Source organism: Mytilus edulis, chromosome 9 (assembly GCF_963676685.1).
Source record: "Mytilus edulis chromosome 9, xbMytEdul2.2, whole genome shotgun sequence".
Classification (NCBI taxonomy): Eukaryota; Metazoa; Mollusca; class Bivalvia; order Mytilida; family Mytilidae; genus Mytilus; species Mytilus edulis.
The window spans coordinates 70,861,834-70,875,241 of record NC_092352.1 but is presented as its reverse complement, the minus strand read 5'-3'; the positions used below and the strand labels follow the sequence as shown (position 1 = coordinate 70,875,241).

The 13,408-nt window shown below is 30.9% G+C and overlaps 1 protein-coding gene across 1 annotated transcript; it reads left to right on the top strand.

Annotated features, from left to right (window-relative positions):
• The first annotated feature begins 1,235 nt into the window (after positions 1 to 1,235).
• Positions 1,236 to 12,256, top strand: LOC139488963 (uncharacterized). The gene is made up of 4 exons (XM_071274954.1): positions 1,236 to 1,579; positions 1,999 to 2,112; positions 8,700 to 8,778; positions 12,010 to 12,256. The coding sequence occupies exons 1-4, from the start codon at positions 1,342 to 1,344 to the stop codon at positions 12,038 to 12,040; spliced, it is 462 nt and encodes a 153-aa protein (XP_071131055.1). The 5' UTR covers positions 1,236 to 1,341; the 3' UTR covers positions 12,041 to 12,256.
• The last annotated feature ends 1,152 nt before the right edge of the window (positions 12,257 to 13,408 follow it).

Below are 13,408 nucleotides of genomic sequence, written 5' to 3'. Positions count from 1 at the left end.
AACGATTATAATTCAAACGAGAAAATAAAGGGTCTGATTGATATTCAAAAACAAATAGCAAAAGGTCAATAAGATTTACAACAACAAACGACAACCATTGAACTAAAAGCATATGACTTTAGGACATGATCATACAGAATGCGGGCCACCAACCTTCTCTTGGACAGAACACATAAACATTAAACCAAACTATAAAAATTAGTTGAAATAGGCTTGACAAATCAGATTGTACTAAATACAAAAACTACTAACATATTTACTAAGTTAAAACTGTTATTAAAAAATGTATAGAGAAGATCATTTATTCAGTCTTAACCTAGGTTGAAAGTACTCATTAAAGGGTTTATGTTGATTTCGAGACGTGTGGAAATTTTTTAACTTCACTTGCAACATAACAGATGTACCAACATTTTTGTCGTGTAATTAACACTATTTTTTACTTTTATTTACATTTAATTAGTAAATCATAATGATACAACCGAGAAGTTATACCTTGGATAGTTATTAAGTGTTGAAACGATGTTTTCTTTTTTATTCTTTTATCCTACATGTACAATCAGTAGGTTCTTTTTGACAAAGTGGATAATCTTTACCTTGAATTCGCATCCTTTTCCTAATAAGACATTTCTATGAACTCTCTCAATGTAAAGCTGTCTCAATATAAACAAGATCAGTACTTTTTACACAAAACAAAACATTGTTTTGCTCATTATTGATGGCCGTACGATGACCTTTAGTTGTTAACTTATATGTCATTTGGTTTCTGGTGGACAGTTGTCTCATTGTCATTGACACTATATCTTCTTTTCTTCTTATATATATATATATATATATTGAATTTTATAATATTAATGTTAAACATACTAAGTAGCATGAATGCAGTTTTTTTGGTCAAAATGTTAAATTGTTAATTTACATTTAAATATAAAAATGATAAACTTTCATTTTTAAGATGTGTCGGGTTTCGACTGACCAACCTATTTTGTTAAACCTATTTTATTAACAATGATCTTAATTCTATGATTTTCGACTGTATTTACTTTTCTCCATTGCCTGTTCAATTAAATGCCCCATTGCTTATGCTTATTGATGCATGCAATATGGCGACGCATAGTTGCTTAGATCTAAGTCAATTGGTCTCCGGTTAATATTTGTCCATATATGTTTAATTTTTATATCTATCGTTTTTGTATGACATACTGAATTTTAGAAAATATTTAATTCACAGCTGTTGTCTTTTCAACCAAGATAAGCCTGAAAACAGAAATAGAGATACAGAATAATACATATTTTATTAGATTGGAAATTCATTCTGGCTTAACAACGTTAGGAAATGTAGTGATGATTCTTTTGAATAACATCACATTGGACGAACTAAGAGGTTCTGGTGACAAATGTTACCATAAATCTGGGGAATGCAATCCCAAAAGTTGTGTTTGCTCTTCTGATTCTAATGTTTTCAAATTTGAAATGTCTACCAGTACAAAGATTTATTCATTTGGGTGTAGAATGCGATATGCAGATAAAAATGGGCATCACAGTAAAATAAAGGAAATATATTCATCATTTAAAGATCTAGGTAAGTGACTTATAACTTTGGATTTATTAACATTTAGATATTTTAAGTAATTCGAATACAGATTTATAGCAAAACATTTTCAATGAATAGACATTTGGCGAAATGCGCATATGGTGCTGAAAAACTTTTACATGTCTTTCAAGCAGTAATCTATTAAAATATGAGTTGATGATCTGCGTATCAATACCTTTGACTTTAAAAACATCTAAAAAGACACATAAAACAATATACAAAATACTCTAGTGGGAAATGTTACCTGGGCATACTTACAGAAATTTAGATTTGTTCGTTTCGTTTTATGAAAAAAAATATTTGTGTCAACTGTAAAACCAATATGTCCCTGTCATTTTGAAGAATCACTGATGTTTTGTTGATTCATTTGATTATATCGAATTATACTAAACGGAATGTCTTTTTAGACTTTCTTGGACACGGGTTTTATAGAGGACATAGAGAGCTGGATATAATACAAAGCAATGAACAGACAAGAATACAGAACACAGTCACTAAAGTAACTACGAGTTATCTGCAAGGTATGTCACAATTTTCATTGCATTACCACTTGTGATTTCTAATCAAATTGTTGTGGACACTATTTTGTTTTACATGATATATGCATTATAGTGAGGGTTTCACGGCTTCATATGTTTTCGTATGAAGTAAAAACTGGATCAGTACACGGACAGAAAATGACTATAAAATCCGGAAATGAGCATTTTCTAAAGTCGTGGTTCTGGTTATTGCTTGACTCATAAAAACTATCATTTAATTCTTTTAAGTACTAAAACTGAGTAGTAAATAGGTGTTGGTTCATGTTTCATGTGCTGAAATTGTAACATTGTAAACAACTTTCAGATTGCCAATGACCTTCTACAGAAGAGTATTTTTTTTAAATTTGTAAAAATCTAAGACTGTTTTCATAGTTTTGTGTTTAAGATGTTTGTGTTTATAGAACATTGAATGAATGGAGTTTGAACAACCATTTCATATCAGAACCATGATAATTTTAACTCGCTTGTATGTAATAAAAACGACAAAAAAAAAAACACATGACAGTCACATGTCTTGAAGATCCGGTGTCTGACAGCCAAACAACATAGCTGTATTTCATGTAACCCTTCAGAATTTTTCTCAACAACTACTCTAGTGATGCCTATTTTTGACATTAAATAGAAATGGCTAAACAGGTCAGTTTTATTAAATTTGTTCTAACGGCTTTTAAAGCGACCTTGAATATGTTTTAAATTTGTCAAGTTGTAGTATTGTTGTTGTTCTAAATATAGAAACCCCTCCCAAAAAAAACACACCACAATACACGCGTATGCAATCGAAAACGTTAAAATATGGATGATACGAAAACATATGACATACGATTACATATGACACGACGATACTATCTACCTCGTTTTTTCTATGGTGGATATTTTTCTTTTCGTAATCAACCTGCATATTCTTCGTCAACATTTGAAAAATAGAAAATGACTCTAAGGAGGATTCAAAATAAATTTGACAACATTAAACAATATCGACTATGTCATCAAAAAGAACAAAATGGAAAACAAGTACCATATTCCTCACTTTTCTGTAGCCCTATGTTCTGTTCAATATTGTTTTGTTCTGTCTATTATTCTGTTATGTATAATGCATATTTAAGGTTGTCTTATCGAATAAGAAACAGAAGAATCTCTGGATTGTCTTATGACATATCAATCGTAGGACAGTTCTGACACCCCACTAACTGAAGTGTGTATTATATTCGGACGAAATAATAACCTGACATACGTCACTATTTTATTCCTTTAAGCACATGTCATTGAAATTTGGAATTGTCCGGGCTGTCTCGTAGAAAGAATGACCTATCTATATGGAGCGCTTTCGTAATATGATTATCATCGGTAAACTGCTGTTGCATCTATTTATGATGGTTTGTACAATTTGACGATTTACAATTTTTTGTATTAGTAAAAAAAAAGCATACGTGAATAATTACCTTCAATAAATATGTTTTTGTTTAAATTACAAAATAGCCAATAATCAAAGAGCGACAACTGCAAAATAGTTTGACACTGTGTTTATTTTTTTTCTATCAAATATTTAATGTGAATATTTTCACCGGATCATACTACACGGCCGACACTCGGCTAACCGAGAGATTGGTCGGTTAATCTATATTGAGTATGCGGCTATATCGGTGGTTGGTCTGTTAATCGGGTTGGCTAAAGTCTGTTAATCAGGTGTTATCGAGAAAATCATTGAAAGTTCAGCATGTTTCATTGTATAACTTTTTAAATATATTTTTATCATAAAAAATATTCATATCTAACAAAACAATTCAATGTTCTGAATCCAGTGGTGTAATTATTTTTTTTCTAGCTTCAATGTACGATCTATAAAATGAAAAGGCGGGTTACTCATCAATAAATTTATACACATTTTACACACACAAACTGTACACAAAATGACACGTTGGTTGAATTTACGTGCATGCAATATTTTGAACATTGAGAAAAGACAGGCATTATGTTTGTTAACCATAATGAAATCATTGTGTGAAAAATCTTCACGAAAATCTGTATTTTGGTGACATAAATAAATCTTCATTTAAAACCTGGTCTGTTAATGGGTCGGATGTATAAAACCCAGTCTGTTAATTGGTCTGTTAAGAGTTATGAATGGCAATGAAAGTATAATTGTATTGCTATATGGGGTGTTATCGGATCAAATGGGTATGCTCAAGACGAGCGGCTAAAATATACGGAAACAACACATGAGCAATGAAACATAAAATATACGGAAACAACACATGAACAATTTAAACAATGGAAATTGAAAATTGATAAAAACGGTTTCAAAAAGTGTAATATTAAAGTAATGTTAATTTGATCCAAGAATGGTCGCATATGTCATGTGGATTCTGTTTAATTGTCATGAATGACACCAATTTGTCATCTACATTGGTAACCAGTATATAGATAAGAGATAAACATCGTAATGTAACTAAACATCAGTAAGTAAAATGTATTGGGATGCTAAAATATAAAGAATAGAGAAAGAATAATGAGTAAGATAAATAAAAGGTAAAGGAAAAAAAGTCACGGAGGAAACGTGACATAACAATTTAAAGAATACAGAAATAAACAGTAACAGATTTCGATGTACTCTAATTGGTGACAAATGCTAGAAGTTTACATGCGGACAACTGCCGTTCTCCTCTACACTTATGAAGAAAGGAACTAAACGGAATAAAATGTATTAAAACTCAAGATGACCAAATGTAGCTGCATTCGCTCATTTCCATTTACTACTTGAGAATGATTTGTAAACAACATGATTAAGTAATAGAAATAAAGAACCAATTGGACGATGCTTCCGAATTAAGGTTAAAGTTCCAGTGACAAATATCATGTGCATATGAGAATGACAACACGTTATATGTACCCTGTGTTGTATTAGAAAGACACTTTCAGTCGGATTTGAGAACGTGCTACTTTGAACAGACACAAAAATTGAGGCTGATTGAAAACGTTAATAATAAATTCATGCGTATTCCAGCGGCCAATCCATATCACACTATATTGAAGTGACACACCCTTCAATAAAATGCAAAGAAAGTCAAAATAAAAATGCTCTTACTAGTAAATCACAACCGAAATGAATGACAGACGGACATGTTTTACAAAACTTAATGAACAATTGAAATCAAAATATTTGAGGTTTGTGTTATTTCGCAAAGGTTTGCGTTATAACGCAAAGGTTTGCGTTACAACGCAAAGGTCTGCGTTTTATCGCAAAGGTTTGCATTATAACGCAAAAGGTTTGCATTGTAACGCAAATATAGGACGAAAAATTTAAAAAAAAATGTGTTGCGCTAATTCGCTTCCGTAGGATACTGTTGCACCGTATTATCATTTTTTTTACTCAGGAACATCTCATTCATAACTGTTTTCTATAGGAAAATATAAAGGTAGCAAAAATAACTGTGGCTAAATTACTCTTAACTGACACAATTTCAATTGTCCAACCCATTAACAGACTTTATTCCCATAATTTTCACTAAAACGTGGTAATATTCACTTTTTATTACAATTATGAAATATTTACCAATGTAAATTTATGTTTTAGAACCAAAGTACTATTTTGTGTCCTTTAAATGATATCTAAAATTGTTTGTTTCGCCTTTTATTAAAACAATTGCTATGCGTATAAGCATAAATACTACATACTTGCGCGACGCCTTTTGATTTTACTGAAAACTGCGTAGACTATGAAATGTTTTTACAAGTGGAAAATGTTCTATGATAGATATCATTTTGTCAGACAGTTTTCTTTTTTTTTGATTTGGTTCTTATAATATGCCAAAAATCTTTATATTTAATAGAGTTTTACATTAAATTGTGCGTTTTACTCTTAACAGACGTATAACCAACCCGATTAACAGACCAATCTCCCATATAGCCGCATACTCAATATAGATTAACCGACCAATCCCTCGGTTAGCCGAGTGTCGGCCGTGTACTAGTATGCGTTACATTACAAACTTTCTATTATGAATCCAACCACTGGTATTTACAGATATCAAGCAATAATGATTTTGTTTCTACGTGTTCAGTTATTTGTACAGTTAGTGCACTTTAATTTGTGAACCAACAACAAAGGAAGTGAAGTACTTAGTTGTTAAAATATTGAAATGAACTTGGTTGTTTACAAATTAATAGGACTATTCTTTGATAATAAAAAAAATATAGGTAAAAACGAGTTTAAAGCTTCTCAGTGAATCTCTCTACGGAGTATATAATGTTGTTCAAAGCTCATACTAAATAAAGGCAACAGTAGTATACCGCTGTTCAATAGTCATAAATCGATAAATCTAAATCAAATCTTGGTCACAAACCAATTCCGAGGGAACACATCAACTATAAGGGACACAAAATTAACGGAATAAGCAAAACACTGAATTCCTACAAAAACAAACATCAACATACATATGAAATGACTTTGATGTGGGTTGTATACGTACCTAACATTATAGTTATTTTTGATTTTTTGTATAACAAAATATGAATTTGAATGAGCAAATTAAATGTTGATCACGTAATCTTATTTCTGTCATAGGAATAAGAAGAGGAAGAACAATTATTAAGATTGTTTTCCAAGTATTTGGTCGATTCATCAATTCATTTGTTTCCCCATGTCGCTCATTTTAAGAATACTTTATTTAAACAAGGAGATGTGGCATGATTGCCAATGAGACAACTCTCAACAAGAGACAAAATGACACAAAAATTAAGTTATAGGTCGTCTAACGGTCTTCAACAATGAGCAAAGCCTTTACCAAATAGTTATCTATAAAAAGTTCCGAAATGACAAAAGTAAAACAATTCAAACGAGAAAATAACGGCCAAACTAATGTACAAAATAATAAACGAAAATCAAATATATAACACAGCAATAAACGACAACTACTAAACTACAGTCTCGTGACTTGGGACAGGAAAATACACACAGAATGATGTGGAAGGTTGAACATGTTAGCGGGATTCCCGCGAATCTGGGAAAAAGGTGATCAGTACAATATAAGAAGGAACTATAAAAAATCAATTGAGAAAGTATTAACTCATCAGATGGATACAAATAGAAATACATAAAACAAAAACACAGAGTGGACATGGCCTGGTACTCGTACATCCCAACAACAAAACGACACAAAGTAATCGCGGTTAATGACAGCTAGTTTAAAGCCAATAACAACTTATTAAAAGAACCATGCATCAAAGACTAAATCATCAATCAGTACACATCCAAAATAGATTCTGCGTACAGATGTCATAAACAGTCAAAGAAAAAACACGATACCATTATAAGCCGATCCAGTTTAATATTCATAACATTAATTACTCTAGTGTTATATTGTGATGATTATGTATATCAAAGCGATTAATGATATTTCAACATCGACAAACTACTGCTTTGATTTATTATTTAGAGTTTGTAATTTTTTTTTATGATTACCACTTTTGTCCTTTTAGAGTTGTACGACTTAATCTTTTTTCACGTGTCGAATACCAACCCATTAATGACTTGAAAGTTTCAACATTTATTGACAAGTTTAAGAAGATCAGGAATAATAAAACAAAACTGTACAACAGTCCACAAACACAAATAAAAACGATTGCGTTTGAAACCAAATTACAATCAAAGACTAGCAACACATGATCAACATATCCTATGTTGCTTGCATGAGTGTTTTTAATATCCTATCGATATTGTACACTAAATGCAACTGAAAGATACACATTACACAGAGTTTTCTATATATGTTTGAGGATTTCACAACACATCTCAATAGAGTATATATATATGTACGTATGTAATTGCGGTTTTTATCCAACACAATTTTAGTTTAAACATATCTTATTTACTCACAGTAAAACGAATTGGTCACAAGTAAACCATACTTATGAAGTCCGCTACGAATTACAATAAATTACACTACAATATTAACATGATCATGCAATTATTCAGAATATACAATAATTTACGAGTCTATCTAGCCAATGCAACGCAATCGTAGGTTTAAACGTTGTTTTCATTTTAGACTTTTCACGAAGTTGCCAAAACAAAACTCAACAATCATCACGCGCGATAAATAATGCGTAGAATAATTTAAACACTTAGAATAAACGTATTTAGAATTGTAATCATTTGCAGACAAAAAAACCCAGACCGTTACAATTTAGAGATAGAGAGAAAGTTCGAAATCAGGTTCAACGACCAACTAAATGAATTTTGTGACACTAAATGCAATATATGCTCTCATATATACATATAAAAGTGTGGTGTGATTGCAATGAGACAGCCTTCCACTAGAGTCCTAATGAAATAGACAATAAAAACTAGAGGCCAACGTATGGGCTTCAACAATGAGCAAAACCCATACCGCATTCTTAGCTATTTAACGCCCCGAAATGACCAATGTATAACAATTCAAACGAGAACCATATCGGCCTGATTTATGAACAAAAAAGTGAACAAACCCCAAATATGATGAACAGCAACAAACGACAACCATTACATTTTTGCATGGTTATATCATTTAAGTATCTTCAATGTTTCTTTTCAGAGTCTACGTTTACTTCACTTCTACAACGTTTAGGACCATTGACATGTGTTGCTTTCATTATTTTCCTTTTTTTATGGAGGTAGGTAAATGCTGGATTTCATTGATTTTCTAAGCATCCCCCTTTTTTATTATTATAAAACAAACTATAACACTCCGTTGTTGTGAGTTTCAGCAATTATCCATTTCCTCACTACTGTGAATTCATTTATTTTCGTGGATACCATTTTTCTTTGATGAAGGAAAAGTAGCATTTTCGTGGACATTTAATTTCGTGGTTTTGGAGAAGTCTTTATACAAGCCTTTAGAACATTTGTCATTCGTTGAACATTTAATTTCGTGGTTCACCTCTACCCACGAAATCCACGAAAAATCGTATCTTTTAACAACTCAAAGGGTTTAAAATAATATTGCCGATGGTAACTTGTTCGACTATTTTTTCCCCGCATATACCGTCCGAAATGGCGACCATTGATTAAAATCTTAACTAATCGTGGTAATGAAGGTAATCGAGGCGTAACAATCTTAAATGTAAAATTACTAAACATTGAACTCTGAGGAAAATTCGAAACAGAAAGTCCCTAATCAAATGGCAAAATCAAAAGCTCAAACCCATCAAACGAATGGATAACAAAAGTTTCCTTTATGGGACTTAAATTAAGAAAAAGTAAGACATGCTAGCAGTGTTGTTTCTGATAATATCACGTTTGCCTATTCGGGAAATCACTCCTAATTGAAAATTAATATTATTTGTTGATTATAAAGAATGAAATGCACTTAATGAAGTAGGTTATTGACAAGGAACAAAGAAGTTGGAGTTTCATATTTCACAAATTATGTGCGGCAATGATTTGAATAGTATATGATAAGAAAATATTTTGTGTGAACATTCTTACTTGCATTTGCATAATGGATTTGTGTGGGGATAAGTCATTTGTGGCATACTGTTAGAAAACCATTGTGATGTGTATTATAGTTTGAAATGACAAACATAATTATTGTCTATAAAGAAGGTGTTGGTCAATTCCTGTCTTGAGTTGCTTGAGTCGAAAAGAAGGTATAGAGATACAAATCTATTACTTATTATATTTCTAGGGTACCACTGATAAAAATTATCAAGCTCCTTATGATTTTCTTGGATGTATTTATAATAATAATGCATCTTATATACAAACTGAAGGAATGACTGTCCTTTTCAAATCTCAATCATTCTGGAAATGTAGGTTATTGGTTTTGCTGATTTTTGAAAGCCGTATGGTAACCTTTAGTTGATAACTTATCTTCTCTGACCCGCTCCCTTCTTTGTTTTTGTATTACGAATAAAAATAATCAAATGAAATATAACATATATAGATTAGACTGTTGGTTTTCCCGTTTGAATGGTTTTATACTAGTAATTTTGGGGCCCTTTATAGCTTGTTGTTCGTTGTGAGCCAAGGCTCCGTGTTGAAGGCCGTACTTTAACCTATAATGGTTTACTTTTTTAAATTGTTATTTGGATGGAGAGTTGTCTCATTGGCACTCACACCACATCGGCCTTTATCTATGTAGGAAAAAATGAAACACACGTGCATTAAGAATAATTTGAAGATTTATGCCCAAAATATACTAAAATTATGTATTCGATTTATTTTTCAATAAACACTGTCCTGTGCATGGCCTTGAATTCTTGGAGGAGCCAGAAAAACTTGTAACAATTTAGCTCCCTTTTTAAAAGAAAGGTACAGTTGTACCTTGATGCCTACGCATTCTTGAATGAATGCAATATAACTTATCGGTATTTGGGAATCTACGACATTTCACCTGGAAATTTTTGACTTTTGAATTTTTGACATCATCTAACTATCATTTATCATTTGTTGCGTCAAATGTTTTAATTGTGACGTCGAAATTTTACTTAAACCAATTATTTGTGATGTCTATTAATGGCGGTCAATTAGAGATAAGGTGTACAGATGGGATTCGGTAGTAAAAGGATATAATAATTTTAAACAAACTTACATCAAAATTAAAGTAATCTCCACCTTTTAAACTAGTGTTAATAGATATAAGAAGATGTGATATGAGTGCCAACTAGAAAACTGTTTTTAGTCTTTGGTTTAGTCTTTGTTGTAATATCTTAACTATTGAAATTTTAGAAATGTACCAGTTCACATCGCATATTACCGAGAAATGGAAACTTATCAATGGAGTATTTGTTATAAATACAAAACCTACGTCATTTTTGAAATTTATGAATTGTACAAACTTTGTTGTGGTCCGTTTACATTGTATGAATTTAAATATTGTTAATTCAGAATAGAATCATATGATTCATTTTACATCATTATCATACTTCGTTACTTGAATGATTAAGATATTTCAATTTATTATTTTAATGTGCAATCCTACAAACATGACAGTTAATTCTCCAAAAGACTTTTTTGACTGTTTGAAAAAAAAGAAAATTCACAAAAATACTGAACTCCGAGGAAAATTCAAAACGGAAAGTCCATAACCAAATGACATTAAATCCAAAGCTCAAACATATCAAACGAATTGATAACTACTGTTATATTCCTGACTTGGTACACGCCTTTTCTTATGCAGAAAATGGTGGATTGAACCTGGTTTTATAGCGCTAAATCTCTCATTTCATTTCGTTTCGAATTGTCCTCGGAATTCAGTATTTTTGTGATTTTACTTTTTTGTACGACAGCCACATCAAATTTCATTATATTGACAACGATGCGGGAACAATACAAACAGAAATATTGGGTAAAAAGTCAAAATTAGGGGTACAGCAGTCAACATTGTGTTATAATCTGAATCACAATAAAAAAACAAATATTTAACAAAGAAGCACAAAAAAGCAAATATCAATTATAACAACCTCTTTCATTGCTGTCGTATTTTTTGTATTGTATTTATGTATGTTAAATCCACTCATAAAGTATTAAAAAGATAGTAAGTACTGTGACCGAATGGATAGATTAACATTTACTCTGAAGTAGAATCGCGCGTTTGACGTCAGAATGTAAACGTCACACAGGTAGAGATATAAAGTGTTTATGTTTTCCACGTCGCACTAATCTAATAAAGAACATTCCTGATGTAAAGTTTTAAAAGTAATATTATATGACAGGTTTGTAACTTGAAACGCAATAAAATTATCTCAATATATATATATTAATTTCTGGTGGTCTACATTTTTTTCAAACATTCTATTTTTTTCAAAGCTCTGACATTCTAAACACATAATAAAATATAATTATCTATTAGATAGTTATATTCTTAATTAGTTTTATGACTTCTTTCCTTTTTATCTGTATAGGTATATTTTCACATGTAGAAGATGCAAATGAAAAAAAAAGAAGAAGATGAAAGTGTGAGATTGGCGAAAGAAAAAAAATAACAAACACAAGACAAGATAAATTCTAATACAGACCAACATCTTAGAACATCTGTTTAGTAGTCAAATGTTCTTTCAACTGTTCTTTGTCGTTTTCTAACATGTAATTGTTTGTGAAGCAGAACATCTAATAGCATGTGTTTAATAATAAATGTCGGAATCTAGAAAAGTCTTATTATCTCAAAGCTTAAACACCTATTTTTAACATCACCAAATCTGAATAATGGGTTATTAAACCAACTTATTTTTTATCTTTTTTTTTGGATGGTACACATAACAGAATTAAAAACAGAACCAATTTCGCAAATAAATAAATAAGATGGATGTAATATGTTAAACATTAAATAGAAACATAATTTATCTGGAAAAATAAAATTGAATGAACTGCTCTATGTAGGTCCAATAACACATGCAAAAAAACATGCTATCCAAACTATTGTAGCTTGTAAGAACAAATACGATTTTATCAAATCTAATATTTCGAACAATAAAAATATAAAATTTGATCATCAAACACTCTGTACAAAACATTTAATTGATTATAATGGACGTAATAAACTAGCAGGAATTAAAAATATAAACCATGTATTATTTATTTTAACTTTCCTATTTATCAGGGGTGATTGCAGCAGTTAACTCTTATAGATGAAAAATCTTTATATGGAATGTAATAGGATTTGTGAGCTTTAGGGGTCAATCATATACAAATTCTTATTTCAATATATTTAGATAAAAGCAACAGTCTGTAAAAAACATGAACAATATTTTAAAAGATAAAACTACAAATATCCCATTACATGTAAAATGGTCCTTAATCCTATAAAGGCATAATGTTATCTGGAATAAATTGAATAGAATGCCATGTTACATAACCTAAAATTCAAATTACAATTGCTCCAATACACAAAATAACTTACACTATCACTCACAAAATTTTGGTGAAGATGAATTTCTCCACAAAATTAAAGTTATGCAAAAGAATAAATGTACTTTCTGTGCGTACTCAATTGAAACCATATAACACACATTCGTTTGATGTGTTCGAGCTTTTGATTTTGCCATTTGCTTAGTTACTTTCAGTTTAGAATTTCCCACGGAGTTCTGTATTTTTGATGTTTTACTTTATTCTTGATATGTTAAAAAATATTGGACTCAATCGATGGATATATACAAAAGTCTATTTTGAATAACCACTGAAAGAGGAACGAATGATACCAGAGGGACAGTCAAACTCACAGACCGAAAACAAACTGACAACACCATGGCCAAAAACACTAAACATAGACGTAGTCAAATTTCGAGATATTAGACAAAACGGCCC